A 17,061-nucleotide genomic window follows, 5' to 3' on the forward strand; every position below is an offset into this window, starting at 1 on the left:
TTACATTTATTATTCACTAAATTATATTTTTTTCCCTCTACAGTTACCATCCTAGTATTTGCTAATTAAGCACAAAGCAGGCCCGCCCACAGAAATGGCTTTGGCCCTGAAAAGGTCCAGTGAATGATCCAAGTCTGCTTTACTCATATGAACACATGTGCATGCTCGCGTTCTCAAAGGTGAACACATTCATACAAACACAGAGACTTACTCAATGGGCATAGACACTCACAGGTGGTTGGTGGCTCCTTCACAGATCCTAGCTCAGATGATGACTGAAAAAAGTAATTCATTACTAGTATTTGGGTGTAAAGCCCTTGCAACCTGATATATGTGCAGGTCCTGGCCTAGCAAGGAAATCCACTCCAATATTAGCTTGTAGCTAGTTTAGATCAGTACATTTCTCAGGTAATGTGGCCAGCTGCCCGCAATGCATCTGCTGTTTTATACCAACAAAAAAAGATTCAGGAGAGGGGGGATTTCATTTTGAAACAAGCTATATTTTAACAAGCTACTAAAATGACAAAAAAATTTTTTAATAAAATTGAGGTTATCATGCTTATATTTGGAATAAACATAATAATTGCTGGCCTCCGTGGGCCCACTCACAGCTGGGCACCAGAAAGCTTTCTCCTTTCTCCGCCCTTATGGCCAGCTCTGGCACAAAGTAGCCTAGAGCTATTTGGTGATAGAACAAAGTGTTACATAAATTAGGAGTTTGTCCTGATGGTAGGGCTACATGAAAATTTAATGGATCACCAAAGTAAAACAGACGCAGATGCTGAAGGAGGACAAAAAGTAAGTCGGCTCACAGGTAGGTTGTAAGTGTGAGGAGGCTGCTCTTTGCTATGAACACAAATTCCACCACTGCTTTATGTAAATTCAAATCAGATAATGAAAGACTTTTATTGACAGGGAACTGGTCCACCCAATTCCTGTTTCCATGCATTTATGGCCCTGTACCTTTGCTCCTTTCAATTAGTCCAGCTTCATTATAGTTATACTTATCTAATCTATTACTGTCAGACAGGGTGTGGGTTACTTTTCAGATTTTATAATTACAGAAAGTCTTTCAAAGACCCCGAAATGTACCCAGACTCTATAAAGTTTTATTAACTTAAAACAGAACCGCCACAACAGATCACTCCATCATTAATAAGCATGTTGAATCTCAACAGTGAGATGGAGGAGATGCTATGAAAGGTTGAGAAACAAGTCACAGTGGAAAAAAGGAGGGAAAAGGAAGATAACGGTAGTCAAGAGAGAAGCTTACGCAGCAATTTAGTGCCACTGAAGTCTATTTATGTTGAGGCTATTTTTTATGGCTATGTTTTATCAATTTGTAAACCACCTGACCTTGATGAACACAAGCACATTACAGTGAGTTAAGGCAATTAATGATCGTCACAACCCTTAAATGAATACTTACATGATATAAACTAATCCGCTTAGATTGAACATTAACCCACGCCGATGTAAAGTGTGTTCTGACGTCGGTATGTGGTTGAGGCAAAGGTGTATCTTTATCTGATGGAAGTCTTCTATAAAGGGGCTATACCACCCAGAGGTCAGACAGTTGCAAACAAGGAGTTTACTTACACAAAGCGACAATGTTGAGCTCTGTGGGACTGAGCCTCGTGGTGCTGCTTGCAGCGGTGGGAGCAGCCGCAGAAGAGAGGTGAGTTTGATTCATAACGTTACATACTCACAGAAAATACTAACTCAAAAAGGCTGGGTTCATGACTGTTGAGGTAATCTGTTACAGACTCATATTTGCAAAGCATTAAAGACCTGCAATCTGCTGCACTGCTCAAATTTAACGACATAATGTAATATCAATTATTTCTGGATACCTTTGAATCTAAATACTTTTATTGTATTTATCAGAGGTAGAAGAAGCATATAGATACTTTACTGATGTGAAAGTAGCTAAACTACAATAAAAGAATGGCCTCTATTATTATTATCACCATCATCATCAATACAACCAAATCATTACAGGAATACTTTTTTAAGAAATATGCGTATTTATAGTTATTTATATTATATCCGTATTATATTATACATAAGAAAACCTATACTCTAAATATGAAGATAAACGCCTGCAGCCAGTTAGCTTAGGATGGGGTAAACAAATAGCTTGGCTCTGTCCAAAGGTGAAAGAAAATTGTTTAACAGCACCTCCAATGTTTAACAGTTTTACCAGGGCTCATGTGTGCAACTATTTCTTACGCTTGGAGGAGTGAGTTCCTGATTTCTCGTCACTGTGACGTCGCTCCACAAATTGTCCTTTTTACACCTGTACAAATTTAAAAAAACAAGATACAACATGTTAATAAGTGAGCTTTAGAGGTGCTTGTACGCAGTTTTTATATATACCCTTGGAAAGAGCAACGCCTCCCCCTGCTCCCAGTCCCACTAAGCCAACCATCTATTAGCATACAGACATCAGAGTGGCATCAATGTTCTCATCTAAATCTTTGCAAGAAAGCGAATACTCAACTAATAATCAACTGTCACTTGTAACTTTAAAATCTGTGCATCCGTAACTATAATAATTATAAGACTATAATTTGCTATAATATTATTGAGGTAGGCTATATACTGAACATACTGTACTAGAGTAAACCATCACTTCTCATGTGTCTCATATATTTTGGTGTGTGTGCAACAGAGTGGCGCATGACTACTACAAATACCATCCCATGCCGGAGGTGAGAAGGCCTGATCACTGCTCTCACACACACATTACTTTGACAGATCACTGCTCTCTCTCTCTCTCTCTCTCTCTCTCTCTCTCTCACACACACACACACACACACACACACACACACACAAACACACAGATACACTCTCATGTGTAACAATGCCGCCCTCTATAGATCAGCAACTGGATGGTTCAGATGGCGAAGGATCACCCTGATGTTGTGAGCATAGTGGAATACGGACAGACCTATGAGAAGAGGGTTATTAAATTGCTCAAGGTAAAGCAAACTTTTAACTGTTTCAGGTCAGAAATGAGCAAATATCAGACGGATACAGGAGAGTAGTGATGTTTTTGCATGTGTTTGTGTTAACCAGTAAAATAAGAGGAATTTGTCTTGCAGATTGGTGTGAATACTGGAGAGAAAAAGAAAGCTATCTGGATGGACTGTGGGATACACGCCAGGGAATGGATCGCCCCGGCCTTCTGTCAGTACTTTGTCAGACAGGTAAAAAAAACATCAAGTCTAAAGTGGATGACGACGAAGTTTATATCCCACATATCCTCCGATATCTCAATCTGACCTGATGTTTTTGTTCACCAGATCCTGGAAGCATACAAAACAGACTCAAAAATGGGAGAAATGATGAAGAACATTGACTTCTACGTGACCCCTGTGCTCAACGTGGACGGCTACATCTACTCCTGGACTAACGAGACAGTCAGTGCTTGTATTTGATTAAAAAAAAAAGTATGGTTCTGAGTTGTGCCTCAAGAAGCCACAGGTGAACAGGATACAAAATAATGATGTAGGTCTATTGAAGCAATTGAACTGCAGTTAAGTAAAAAATAAATTGAGATTTCTGATGTTCAACATGGCCCAAGTACAATCCAAAGCAGCATTTAAGTATGTACACAGTTGTTAATCACTAAACTGATAAAACGATTAGAACCAGCTGATTTAACAGACTCATTTTGACCCGTTTAGACTCGACTGTGGAGGAAGAACAGGTCACCAGGAACCAGCAGCTGCAATTGTTACGGCACCGATCTCAACCGGAACTTTAACGCCAACTGGGGCAGTGAGTCTCGTCGTGGTTCTCCATTTCCTTCTTCATACAGCCTGTTGCTTTGATAATCGTGAACAGTACCCAGTAAGAGTCTGCTGGACTAATTTAATGTCCCATGATGCTCTTTCACAGGACTTCTTGTTTTAATTTTACATTACATTTATTTCATAATTTAATAAATTCAGTTAATAATCTTTGGTTTAGTTAAAGCTGCTGTAATTTAAAAAAAAAAAGCCTACTGTACCTACCTGCCCAGCACCAAACAGTTAGTGAACATAATGGGGCATTTAGCAGCTCCAGAGCCAAATATTTCCCTTCGGAAATGGTAAAAGCCAAAAACTTAAGAGAGAGTGAATATTGGACTTCAGTAACAGGACTCTAAATGAATGCTAATGTTGCTCAGTATCTCCTGGGTGGTAACATGGTAACATAGGTAACTGTAAGTTCTGTTTCTGCTGCCCCCAAGTGGCCAAAAATCTCTTAATGTAGCTTTAAACTTAAATGTTTTGTGTACATTTAAATGGAATACATTGAATTTCTAAGATTTGAACATGCAACACCGAAGCGTTAACATGTAAAAACGTGAACTAGCTCAGGCTGTTACGAGAAGAAGTTGTGTCCCTACTACATTTGATTCAGATTATGCCTTTTATTCGGCTTCTTTCACAGCAATCGGGGTAGAGAGTGACTGCTGCTCAAACATCTACTGCGGGACTCAGGCAGTGTCTGAGCCCGAGGCCCAGGCCGTCACTTATTTTGTAGGAAGCCGGAGGGAAGACTTCCTGTGTTTCCTCACCATCCACTCCTACGGCCAGCTGCTCCTGGTTCCCTATGGACACCCCAACTCCACTGCCCCCAACTACAAAGAGCTGGTATTTACATCTACAAACACAACGATGCATGTTTTACACATTTCTGAGAACAAATGTGAGTGCGCACACAATATTCTACATTATATCTGGATAGAAAGTGCATACGCATCTTTATAGCCTGAGTATCACTGCATGCTTCTACATTAATAAAGGGGATACTCTGCATATTGCCATAGAAACTGAGCTTATGCAGATCACAAAAACCCACAGTAAAACTGTGACAACCTGTGCAAAACACTGCAATACACACGTTAATTAATATTAATTTAATTCAAGGTTTTGGATGTAATGTTGCTTGTTGGATGCCTGGCAAAAACCATTAAGACTTCACACAGAGTACACACACACGATAGTACAGTACGACTGATATCAGTAACACACTTGGCATCCAAGAGCGGTCAGTCCTCATCTGCCAAGACAGAACAGAACCAGGAGGAAGCTGTGAAGCATTGATAGTGGAGAACAAGGGGCTGGTTGTTGTTGGGATGTAGGCTTGTGCAGGTAATAACCCACTAGAGCCACAAACATACGCAAACAGATACAATTATGCAAAACAGGATTACGTCCATTCGTCTCTCCGGCTTTGGTGTGACTTTAGAGGAGTGGAAACCGGCACGTTTCCTAAGCCACCCGTGTTTTTTTAGGCTTGGTAGGATGCAGAGTCACACCAGATGGTTCATGGATGATGTGAGGAGGTTTTCAATTAGGAATCTCAAATGAGCGACCCTGGATCAGGATTGGTTTATGAACACTCTCAAACTGATGCAATAACATCCTGTTGGCTCTTCTTGATCAGGCAGACTGAGTGACGCCGGGCAGATACTGAATGTTTTACAATATATGGGATGTGTCTGCTGACAGGAACAGATTATATTTACACACAATGTAAACAAGAATATATATATATACTGTATATTGTAAACAGATATGACTGCAATAAATCAACTGATATATATTTTTATAGATTTAACTGTCGAGCTCTGGGGTACCTAGAAATTAAGTTGGGAAATTAACTTTTTTAAATGTGAAAATCTAGCCAGACACTCAATAGTGAATCATTATTTTGTGTCTGAAATCTACCAGCCTCTTTCATATTTTATGAATAAAAATGCTAATGTCTCACCCTTGCCTGGTTCCCAAGAATATCCCAGTATCTTTACACCAGTGCACTTCCAGATTAATGAGCAATTAGCAGATCTAAAATGTACCTTCTGACCCATTTAAAATCTAAAAGACAAAACACACGTGTTGGTTTTTCTGGAAATAAACTGTAAATAACATCAGCTCGCAGCTCTTCACCACAGGTAACATATTCAACCGTTCTGACTGGGTGCAAAAACGTTTCACACTTATCAATGACGGCGTCACAAGCATGCACTCACATCCCCACGTGTCTGTCATGGGCATCATATCCTCATCCTCATTAATGCTGTTTGATGACGCTCCAGAAAAAGAGTACAGAGACAAAACCAGTGATTCACAGCTTCGAATGAAGTAAAAAAGGTGCTTTTGGAAACTGATCTTTAATGTAACAACTTCCTTAACACACTGATTGCTTTCATTCATGTGCTGTTTATCAGCATTAAGCTTCACTCTCTGACAAAAGCCAATGTCTGGATCCTCAGATGGATGTGGGTTTGGCAGCAGCAGACGCCATCAGGAAGGTCCACGGGAAGAGCTACACTGTAGGAACGTCACCGGCTGTATTGTGTAAGTCCACACTTCAGCTCAATATGGATACGTTTCCGTATTGTCTTTCATGTCTCATCAGTGGCTACTAGAACGCTTACTGGGAAGGTTACACTCAGATTTCCCTCTTTTCTACAGACCCCAACTCTGGTTCATCCAGAGACTGGGCTCGCATGCAGGGGATCCCCTTGGCCTACACCTTTGAGCTGAGAGATGACGGCACCTTCGGCTTCGAGCTTCCCGAGGATCAGATCAAGCCAACCTGCGAGGAGGCCTACAGCGGAGCCCTGCACATTATCACCTACGCCCACGACAAGGCCTTCAACGGGGCCGTGGCGACCGCTGCTGCAGCCCTGTGGACCACGCTGTTAGCAGTGGGTGTCACTGGCACCAACCTGATGTGAGGCACATGAGGGAGGCTGACCAAAGACTGCGTAGACGGCACTAGTGTTTAGTTTAGGTTTTAAGCTAGTTTCAGAAACAGCTTTTATCCTCATTTGTTGTTGAGTGTTGAAACGTATCTGTCAATGTGACGTGCATCCACTGTTCTGAAGTGTCTTTGAAATGTTTATACCTGTTCCTAAACTTCCAGGAATGTCATATTGCATAAGCCAAGAGTTGATGCAATAGAATATTCCCAGGTTTTATTTTTTAAGAGCAATAATAACTTAAAAATAATAAAAATCCTTGAATATGTTCCACTTTTCTTGCATTAATGTGTGTGTTTTAAACATTTGAGAAGGCCATTCACTTACTTTAACACAGAAAATAGAAACATCTAAATTACATTTAGTCGTAGCATAATTTGCTTAAAATCCAAATAAATGCACAGCTTACAATCTGTATGTCACAAACTCCTAAAAATAGACAATAACAGTTCATAATTCTTGCAGGAATGATAGTATGTACCATAACAGAACAATGTCTGAGAGACAGCAGATATATAAAAAAAAGAGGTTGAGTTTTGAAGAGGTGTGTATGTTTTATTTTTTTGGGGGAAGGACAGTTTCACCGCTGAGTTTCAGTGTTTCCTACTGTGCTCCTGAACGGCTGGAAGCCTTGCTGTCTCAGACCGGCTAGCGGCAAGAAGAGCTGCTCATCAGGAGGGAACCGGTCCCACTGCGTCCACGTCCAACCTGGGAGGGAGAGACCAACACATTCTTCATTATTACCTGCTCAGAGAGGTGGAAATATTGTTTCCCCCATTTAAGACCTGTTCCACGTCACGTACTCTCGTTCTTCTCCGGCTCCAGGTTCTCTGGCTCTCCTGACAGCTTCCTGTCCAGTTCTCCTCGCATGAATATGGTGACGTAGTGGTACTTCTCCGCCAGTCTGATGGAGTTCACCACTGACGCAAAGCAGACGTTTACCAAACACACTCCTGCTTCCTCCAACACCTCTCTGTGTGCGCACTCCTCCCACGTCTCCCTTTTAGTGACATAAACATGTGTCACAACAACTGGAAGTCACTATATTCAGGTCTTTCACAATTTCACATTTTAGGGTAGGAGATATGGCCTGAAGGGTAGCAAAAACATGACCCAGCCTCACTACCTCTCACCAAACTGCATTTAAAATATAGCAAATTAGTAATTGTGCACACTTAATATGCAGGTACTTGTCATAATGCAAATTCAAAACATGTTTTAAGATTTACTGAACTGTTTGGAAGAATTCGGTATAATGATAATTGACTAAAATGGGTTTATTTCATTATAATCTCTATTATGATGACAGGAAAGCGCGTCAAGTCTTTGGTTTCAAGAAGAGTTGTTTGCTGTATTTTATGAATGAAGGCTGGTATTAAACATTTATTAACACCCTTACGTCACCTACACACGCCGCTGTGTCAGATTTGTGAATGGAGTTTGCTAACTCGCTAACCCACCTACCCAAACTCCAAGTGGCCACCGGGGAGCTGGTATTTCCCTTTGCCCATTTCGCTTTTCCGTCTTCCCAGGAGAAGACAGCCAGGGTGGGCTGAGTCTGTTACCAGCACCCCGACCCCAACTCCTGGACGTTTCACGGTTTTATTTGACATCTGGTAAAACTTAAAAACGACCCATTAATGATCCGGTTATCCAGTGTCCACTGTAAGCTATTCAGGAGGTACAAGAGGCTTCCCTGCTCTGTACTTCCGTCTTCGCTTTTTTTTTTTTTTTTTTTTTAAATCGTTTTAGGAGTGACAGCCCTTCTATTGTTGTCTTACTTTTGGTAAATTATTATTAGTATTTTATTAAAAAATAACAATATAATGACATATAAGTTATAAGTTGCTGACATAATTGTTATATTTAGTCTAAAAGTGAACTTTCTTTACAGTTAGTCTTTGGATGCATGGCGCCTCTGCAGCACACATTTCTCTCTCTCTCTCTCTCTCTCTCTCTCTCTCTCTCGCCAAAACCTCTATAATTAGTTAGTTTTTATATAATGGACACTAATTACACTTAAAAGCACCAGATGATGCTACTAGAAGAATCGGGGTGCAACACTGCCACCTAGTGACAAGTTGTGCTTAATGTATATTCTAGTTTTAGAACAACAGGTCAGGTTAAGGTCAACTGTAATCACTGTTCTGAACAGGTGTAAATTATTATATCACTTAGATATGGTGGGCATGGGTAGATAATATAGGATATTTTAGTATGATACTGTATGTTTGTCATTGTAAGAGGAGAAGAAAGAGGCTGAGGATTTACTGCTATGTAATCAGATCTGAGGGTTTAATGAAGGTTTATCAGGACAATTTAGCCAAAACAAAAAAAAAATCTGTTTTTAATCCACTTGTAAACCATCTTTTTTTCTTTCTGTTGCTGTCAGATAACAGTGTTTGGGCTAGTTACTCAAAAATATTTAATTTATTACGCATTGCTCATTACTCGTTACAAAAGTAATATTTTTACCTTACTTATTACTCCCTGATAACAGTAATTAGTTACACTATTAGTGTAACTAATAATGAGACAAAGTATCCCTAAATAAAAACCTTATGAGGCCCTGAAACTGGAAAACACTGGTAGCTGAGCACAAACTAGCCGAGGAGAACTAGCTTAGGCTACTTAAAAGTTAAAATATCTCTACTTTAAAGTTACAGCTACTGTTATAAGAGTTTATGCAGAGATATTACACAATACATATTATATGATATATAGATAATTATAGATAATTTTCATTACATGCACTGGCTGTGGCAGTTTTATGATGAACATGGGGCAACAACTCTACAGATGAGCTACCTGGGGGCCCCAGTAACTGTACTACATTTTAGAGGCTCCTATTTATCAAATCTGGGTTTTTACTGAGCTTCAGCTCCAAAGCAGCGAGTGCTTCCTCATCAGTGAAGGGGAGCATGGCCTTAAGACCAGTTCAGTGGAGTCATTAATGGCCTCTGCAGCAGCTGTAGGATTTGCTTGCAGCAGCTGTAGGATTTGGCTCTGCTGCTGCTGGAGGAGGACTCTCTGCTGGGTCTGCTGTAAAACAATAAAAACAGACATTCTGTAGGTATGTCTTGGGTCAGCATTCATTGGCTCTCCTGATGATGGAGACGGAGGTAAAGATCATTCTGGATCATCATCATAATCGTTTTTTACTACCCGGGCAGACATGCCAATCTGCTGCTTAAGTGGTGTTCTCTATTCAGATGATGAATCAAGTGATTATGATTCAGAAACTGTTTCTCAACAAAAAAAGAAAAATAAATGAGCTTGTGGCCGGCAGCCCAGGTTGCACTTGTAGAGGCTGCAGCCTGTGTGGGAAATGAGGCATAGTTAATGGCAACATTAAATGTTAATGGCAGGTTGCTGCTAATGCTGGTGATAATTATTTATGAGGCATTACAGTGTTAATTTCAGTTTATATTAAGCCCCATGGTAATCTATTACTGCTCCAAACTCCATTATGAATATCACTTTTTTAATGTAGTTTCACTAACAGCAGATTATTAATAACAGGTAGAACATAATTTATGATCTTTAAAGAACTGCTGTCATGTTCTGGTTTATTTAGCATGAATTGAAATTAATTAATCCCTTTTACTGGTTCACATGTCCTATCTAGAATACTAGACTAGAATATATTGCCTCTGAAACACTTGGGAACAACTGGACTAGGCTACATAACTGTATATAAAATAGTGAACTAGATCCACCCGGTTAATAATGTAATAATGTCATATACAGTGAACACATTTAAGCACATTTTGCTCTTAATACTTCTGTATTTTTACATTTTTATATGCTGGACTGAAACTCATTTCACTGGTTTTGTGAACTGATGAAGTGATCAGTCCATTCACACCTTTACTCTCCTGGCATTTAGCAGTTTTCCACCGACACCCGTTTTCCCCGCTCGACCTGCCTGGCGGCTCTGGCCCCGCCCCTCTCACCTCTCCCTACCCTCACCTGAGACACACAGCATTTTCCTCCTGTGAGCCCAGACACCTGGACCTCTTCACTTCACTGGATCTTTCTCTTCCTCTAGTCTGCTTTGGGTTTTTAGAGCTGCCAGCCATCTCTCCCTCAGTTTCTTCCCTCCATTGTGTCTGACAGTGGCAGCATGAGTGCTAAACTGTGGACCGAGGAGCAGTTTAACTGCCCTGTGTGTCTGGATCTCCCAAATGACCCGGTCACCATCCCCTGTGGGCACAGCTACTGCATGGGCTGCATCAAGGACTACTGGAGCAAAGACGACCCCAAGGGGACCTACAGCTGCCCCCAATGCCGCAAGTCCTTCTCCCCCAAGCCCTCCCTGTCCAGGAACACCATGCTGGCTGAGGCTGTGGAGCAGCTCCGCAAAGGGGCCAGCAAAGCTGACGTGCGTGAGTCTATGCGAAGCGCCCGTGGGGGTCCCTCTTCCTCATCTAGATCCAAAGGGAAGCTCTCCTCTTCAGCAGTGCCGTGCGACCTGTGCAAAGGAGAACAGCGAGAGGCGGTGAAGAGCTGCCTGGTGTGCATGAGCTCGTACTGCGAGGCCCACCTGAAGCCCCACCAGACCAAGAAGACCCTGAAGGCGCACGAACTGATAGCGCCCACGGGCAACCTGGCTGAGAAGATCTGCACCCAGCACAAGTACCTGCAGGAGTTCTTCTGTCGCCAGTGTCAGATGTTCGTCTGCTGGCTGTGCACCAGCAACCAGCACAAAGGCCACGAGTGTGTGTCCACCAAGGCTGAGCGCTTGGAGAAACAGGTAGGCAGGAAATGGAGGCTGCACTGACCTCAGGCTCCACATGAGAAGCTCCAAAACGCATGGCAGCGATCAGGGGCCGTCGATCAGTTACCAGAGTGCACTGTTGTGTGATTGGCTGGGTAAAACCACTTTCTGGAAGGGTTTTATGTCTTAATCACACAATGCAGAACCAGTTAGGAATACAGGCCCATTATGTGTGTTTGTCAAACCAGATATAATTACTCAACCATGCAGGACTGGAACTGACTGTTTGTCCTATAAAAGTGAAATAAGTAGTGTAATTTGTCCATCAGATTGCTTGTTTTACCTTGTTATCAAGGAAGACACAGAAAACCAGTAACTATATATTATTATTTTCATTACTACATTACTTTAAAATCATTGTTGCTTATAAAAATGAAATGATAAAGAAGTTATAGAAATAGTTGCCCATTAATATTCTGTAGGTCGACACGTGAGTTGAAAATGTTTCCAACTTGAGGTAAATTCCCCGCATATGAATCCACTTTATAAACTAAATAAGACACCAGAGGAAAGGGTAATAGACTGGAGGGAAATAGGAGAAATAACTTTAGTTTCTAATTTCAATCAGAGGCCTAACTCAACACAAACTTCTAACTTACATACAGTTGGTACATTGGAGCAGCTAAATGTTGCAGGGGTCAATTTCGCGCAGATAATATGAGGAAATTCAAACTTTTCTTTGTGTCTGACAACACATGATTCATTCTAACTTGTTGAACATTTCATTTGTTGAACAATAGAAAGTGAGCAACCGTTTCTAGAACAGGTGACAAACACCACAGTCTGTTTGCAATGTGTCACTCCTGCTAACTGTCCATTGTTCTGTTTGATGGGTTTCTATTTAAGGTGTCGTCCTCTCTTCTTTGTGTCTGATTGTGGCTCCGGCCAGGCGGAGGACATTCCTAACTACATTCCTGTCCATTCATAACGCTCCACCCTGTCACGTTGTCTTCTGTGTGACGCGTACAGCTGTTTCCTTGTGCTTGTGTTTGTGTGTGTGTGTGTGTGTGTGTTTGTGTGTGTGTGTGTGAGATGGATGGGGATTGTTTTGACGTCATGTCTTCATGTGTCCTGCTGCAGAAAGTGATGTCAGAGATGCAGGCGGAGAATCAGCAGAGGCTTAAAGACAGAGAGCAGGAGCTGAAAGACATGAAGAAGATGATGGAGGGGATGAAGGTTGGTCGGCAGAGTTACACCAACTTTCTCACTGTACGTGTACTGTGGCACACTGAGCTTATCGCCTCTCCCCCTTCCTGCTCAGCGTTCGGCAGACAGGGTACATGGCGACACGGAGCAGGTGCTGTCCGAGCTGCAGCGCTCAGTGGAGCGTCTGCAGGAGCTGCTGGAGGAGCTGCTGGATCAGGCCGGCCTGGAGAAGATGGGCCACGCTCAGGAGGTCGCCGACAGCCTGGAGGCCGAGATCAAGGAGATGAAGAAGAGGGACACGGAGATGAAGGACCTGGTCCGTTGCGAGGACCACATCCACTACCTGCAGGTGGGTTGGACCAAGAAGTCTCCAGAAAGGAGGGTCTAATGAAAGGCATGATGGGAAATGCCTCCCTGGGGCATGCTGCCCTTTGTGGCATAATGTGTGCTCTGTTTAATGAACATTTTGCTTTTAAAGTTACATTTAAAGGTCCTGACTGCAGTCGCTTTCCCTAAAAAGTCAAACTAACCGCCATATTTCCTTCAGAAATATGAGACCATGTGCACTCCCCTGGAGACCAGCGACCTGCCCCCTGTGGTGGTCAATCCAGAAGCTTCCTTTGAGCCTGTACGAGACGCCATCCTGGACCTCAGGGACAGAGTGGAGGACCTGTGCAACCAGGAGCTGGGAAAGATCACCAAGCAAGGTCCGTTTCAAGAGTCTTTTTTTTGTCCCACCTTCTTTTCTGTTCATGTCTTATGTTTCTTCATCTTGTTGTCCCTTCTCTTGCAGTCAATGACACAACACTGTTCACTTTGGGAGACTGTAAGTACCAAGCATTTTCATTTTCAACATGAGCATAACAGGAGTTAGGTGTGATTACTTTTTGTTTAACAACAACTTCCTTTTTCCTCATCAAGCCAACCGCAACGCAGGACAGAAAGGAGGGATTTTTAAACGTGAGTCTGTTACTTTGTGTGAATATATTCCAGGACTGCACGTTCCACAATACTAAAAAGTCACGATTCAAACTGATTTCCCCTTTTTCTGTAGTGTTTTCTGGTCTGGGTTCTCGCAACACAAACAGCCGTCCGGCAGGTATGTCTGATGTTTTTAAGTCTACATTTATCGGCCTTTACTACATCTTATCAGCTATATCAGCTCTTATTTAAAGACATGTATTGTACACATTCTTTCTTTTATGTCTCACAGCTTCCACACCCACTATCTCAGTTGGAGCGCGGAGTACAGACAGACGAGGACTCGGTACTGTGCACTGACTCATTACTGATTCATTATAATATATGTGACAGTATTGAAAATAATTCAACATGCAGGCCTCGTTAAAAATTTTTTTTATTATTCAGGTATAGGCCTCAAAAGTCAAGACGTGAGGAGCAGAGACACACCACGAGGTGAGACTGCGTGTGTGTGCTCTTAAAAAAACCCTAACTTAATCTCAGACCTGCAGTGTGACTCACAACCGTGGTTGGAGCAGTAAAAATGTGTATGTGTGTTTTAAAACTGTGCTTCCTTGTAGCCGACAGAGGAAACACGAGCTCACCCAGACTTCGGGACAGACAGAGAAGAGAGGAAAGAGAGACAGGTAGATTTTGAAAACTTCCTGATAGCAATGTGGCTGTCTCTTTGCACACAGATCTGTGGGCACTGCACTGGTTTTAACTTCAGTTCACTTTACATGAGTGGAGTACCAGTGAAAATAGTTGAACAATGTCTTGGAGGCGGTGCTGTCTCAGCTTGTACTTGAAGGCAAGAAATGTACAACAGACCGCAGCCCTGATTTCACATGTCTTCCAAACAGTGAGGGAGACCAACAACAGACCTAGCCCCAGACCCAGCCCCACTCCCAGCCGCAGAGAGTCTCAGTCTCTTTGGAACAGGTCCAGTCAGAGCCAGGCTACAGCAGTCCCAACCCCAACTCCGACTCCAATCCCAGCCACCCCAGCTCCAGCTCCCACTCCGGCTCCAGCTCCGGCTCCGGCTCCGGCTCCTGCACCAGCATCAACTGGAGGTACAATACCAGCCTTTTTCCGGTTGCCATTTGCCACCACCAAGTGGCAAAACCTGTATAGTGCAGCTTTAACAAGGACTAAACGCTAATGCGAGAGTGTAACACCTTTACTTTCTTTGTCTTTCCCTCCTGGTTTGTTCAGGTTTCAGTCGGATGGCGTCAATCAGCAGCCTCTTCCGCTCCCATCGGCGTGGCACCAATCCGGCCACCCCAGCTACCCCGGCCAATAACACAGCGTCTGCAGGAGGAAACCCATGTAAGGCCTGACTCCACCTTCCATACTCTCCTCTTTAATCGCACTGTTAAAATCAGCTCAATATTCTGCAGTGGGAGGAAACAGAAAGAGAGGAAACAGGGCCTGAACAGAGCTGAGTGCCTTTTCACCCCACTATACTACATATTAATACATATAAGGACATGCAAGTTGTAAATAGCCATTTGATTTCGATGATGTGTTACAAACTAAGTGTGTGACTTGTGTACACTCAACAGGGGCGATGGCTGCAGTGCCTGAAACACCAACAGAAAGTAAGATGGCTGCCTTTAAATATACAACTTTACGGCTAACTAACATTCAGTCCTATCACTTTAACACTAGTATGTTTGTATATGTTATCACTCATGTGTCTAACATTGTTCCCTCATTGGACAGTTAACCCAGGTCTCTTCTTGGACTTGCCCACTCCCACCACCATGAATCACGCTCCTGCCTTCCCTGCATGTGAGTTAATGCCGGCTATTTTGAAACATTAACATAACTATTTGTAAAATGTGCATGAACTGACGTATGGTTTGGTTTTCCAGTGAGAGAAATCAGCATCGACAGCATTCAGGCCCCAGAGCCGAGGAGCAGGGAGGAGTTCCTACAGTGTGAGTCTCAGTGTTTAACTACAATATCACATATTAGTTGGGTCAGTAGGTCAACAGTAATTCCAGCACTTTTACCCAAATCACAGTCTTCATCAGCAGATAGGGTTTGCTCAGTTGTCAGCGAGATTGATCTGTGAATAATTGTTCATTAAATCCCCTTTCTAGACTCTGTGACCTTTACTCTTGACCCCACCACGGCCCACCGACGACTGGCTCTCTCCGAAGGCAACACTAAAGCCACCCTGCAGGGAGCGGTGCAGCCCTACCCCGACACACCCCAGCGTTTCGACGGCTGGACCCAGGTGATCTGCCAGGCCCCGCTGTACGGCCAGCGCTGTTACTGGGAGGTGGAGTGGAGAGGCCGGGGCTCCTCTATAGGTGTAGCCTATGGGGCGCTGAGCAGGAAGGGCTCCGACGCCAGGGCGGGGCTCGGTTACAACGCCCAGTCCTGGACCCTGGAGCTGTCGGACACCTGCTGCTCAGCCATGCACGACAACGAGAAGCGGGACATACCGGTCACCTACTCCCCCCGCCTGGGCATCTACGTTGACCTGTCCATGGGGACGCTGGCGTTCTACAGCGTGGCAGAGAGCATGACACACCTTCACACCTTCCGGGCCAACTTCACCCAACCGCTTTACGCTGCCTTCGGGGTAGGTAGTGGAGTCGGGGTGGGCCTGGACTTTGCCCTCGGCCAGTTCAGCTCCAGCTCTGACAGCATCAAGATCTGTCCCATGTGAGGGTGCAGGCTGGAATCACTGATTGGCTACATCAACAACTTTAGAGATACAGGAAGTGTTCACGCTGATCAAACTCATTGGGAAGTCTCAGGCACATTGACTGAAAGCTTTTATAAAATGTGGTCGTACCTGATCTCTTTTTTCATATTTTAAATGCACTTTGTGAAACACAAACAGCAGACACTGTATTGTTTACAGCCTGCTGGTTGGTCCACCACTTTGGTCCAGACTGAAATAATCTCAAAATCTATTGGATGGATGGAGTTTGTAGAGACGTTGTTGGTCCCTGAAGAATGAATAATAATGACTTTAATGAACTCCTGACTTTTCCTCTAGCGCCATCATTCAGTCAAAAGTTGAATTTATTCAAGACTTGGTTTATGGCCATCAGTATCATACAATACTGATTACATTCTCATCAGCCTCAGCTGTACTTTATGTTTAGTGCTAATAAGCCAATGTTAGCATGCTAAGCTAAGATGGTTAACCTGGCAAATAGAACCTGCTATAGATCAGGTTCATCCAAGTTTCCACAAAGCCAGAAAAATTATTGTTCTTTACCAAACAAGATTTATTTTCAGTTTTAGACCAAAAACTCTGTATACTGTACACCGAAGTGACATTTTTAATGTTTTCACCCAAATCTGCAATAAAAACAATAAATATTCTGTATGCGACGTCTGATGAACCAATTTTCTGTTTTTCCATCAAATGTGAGCAACAATGCAC

At 42.9% G+C, this 17,061-nt stretch overlaps 3 protein-coding genes across 3 annotated transcripts; 2 read left to right on the plus strand and 1 right to left on the minus strand.

The window, feature by feature from the left end:
- The first annotated feature begins 1,566 nt into the window (after positions 1-1,566).
- Positions 1,567-6,739, plus strand: cpo (carboxypeptidase O). The gene is made up of 9 exons (XM_051428068.1): positions 1,567-1,678; positions 2,675-2,714; positions 2,883-2,984; positions 3,108-3,212; positions 3,309-3,425; positions 3,693-3,786; positions 4,444-4,646; positions 6,272-6,356; positions 6,474-6,739. The coding sequence occupies exons 1-9, from the start codon at positions 1,611-1,613 to the stop codon at positions 6,737-6,739; spliced, it is 1,080 nt and encodes a 359-aa protein (XP_051284028.1). The 5' UTR covers positions 1,567-1,610.
- Positions 6,740-7,297: 558 nt separating this feature from the next.
- Positions 7,298-8,477, minus strand: nudt15 (nudix (nucleoside diphosphate linked moiety X)-type motif 15). Its single transcript, XM_051428069.1, has 3 exons — positions 8,228-8,477; positions 7,567-7,763; positions 7,298-7,471 (listed from the first exon to the last, which is right to left on the minus strand). The coding sequence occupies exons 1-3, from the start codon at positions 8,374-8,376 to the stop codon at positions 7,344-7,346; spliced, it is 474 nt and encodes a 157-aa protein (XP_051284029.1). The 5' UTR covers positions 8,377-8,477; the 3' UTR covers positions 7,298-7,343.
- A 2,280-nt stretch (positions 8,478-10,757) lies between these two features.
- Positions 10,758-17,009, plus strand: trim25l (tripartite motif containing 25, like). The gene is made up of 16 exons (XM_051428402.1): positions 10,758-11,519; positions 12,624-12,719; positions 12,805-13,038; positions 13,237-13,396; positions 13,483-13,515; positions 13,611-13,649; positions 13,744-13,788; positions 13,903-13,956; positions 14,058-14,105; positions 14,231-14,296; positions 14,513-14,722; positions 14,865-14,978; positions 15,215-15,250; positions 15,375-15,443; positions 15,527-15,592; positions 15,758-17,009. The coding sequence occupies exons 1-16, from the start codon at positions 10,890-10,892 to the stop codon at positions 16,330-16,332; spliced, it is 2,475 nt and encodes an 824-aa protein (XP_051284362.1). The 5' UTR covers positions 10,758-10,889; the 3' UTR covers positions 16,333-17,009.
- Positions 17,010-17,061: the final 52 nt, after the last annotated feature.

This window comes from Dicentrarchus labrax, unplaced genomic scaffold (genome assembly GCF_905237075.1).
Source record: "Dicentrarchus labrax unplaced genomic scaffold, dlabrax2021, whole genome shotgun sequence".
In the NCBI taxonomy this organism is placed as follows: domain Eukaryota; kingdom Metazoa; phylum Chordata; class Actinopteri; family Moronidae; genus Dicentrarchus; species Dicentrarchus labrax.

Excerpts from the sequence above, each read along its gene's own strand:
- cpo (XM_051428068.1), top strand. The coding sequence starts at position 1,611 with ATGTTGAGCTCTGTGGGACTGAGCCTCGTGGTGCTGCTTGCAGCGGTG. Across the intron at positions 1,679-2,674 it reads GGAGCAGCCGCAGAAGAGAG|AGTGGCGCATGACTACTACA; the intron begins GTGAGTTTGATT and ends TGTGTGCAACAG. Across the intron at positions 3,787-4,443 it reads CTTTAACGCCAACTGGGGCA|CAATCGGGGTAGAGAGTGAC; the intron begins GTGAGTCTCGTC and ends CTTCTTTCACAG.
- nudt15 (XM_051428069.1), bottom strand. The coding sequence starts at position 8,376 with ATGTCAAATAAAACCGTGAAACGTCCAGGAGTTGGGGTCGGGGTGCTG. Across the intron at positions 7,764-8,227 it reads GGTGGCCACTTGGAGTTTGG|GGAGACGTGGGAGGAGTGCG; the intron begins GTAGGTGGGTTA and ends TGTCACTAAAAG. Across the intron at positions 7,472-7,566 it reads GGAGCCGGAGAAGAACGAGA|GTTGGACGTGGACGCAGTGG; the intron begins GTACGTGACGTG and ends TCTCCCTCCCAG.
- trim25l (XM_051428402.1), top strand. The coding sequence starts at position 10,890 with ATGAGTGCTAAACTGTGGACCGAGGAGCAGTTTAACTGCCCTGTGTGT. Across the intron at positions 13,397-13,482 it reads GGGAAAGATCACCAAGCAAG|TCAATGACACAACACTGTTC; the intron begins GTCCGTTTCAAG and ends CTTCTCTTGCAG. Across the intron at positions 13,516-13,610 it reads ACTGTTCACTTTGGGAGACT|CCAACCGCAACGCAGGACAG; the intron begins GTAAGTACCAAG and ends TTCCTCATCAAG.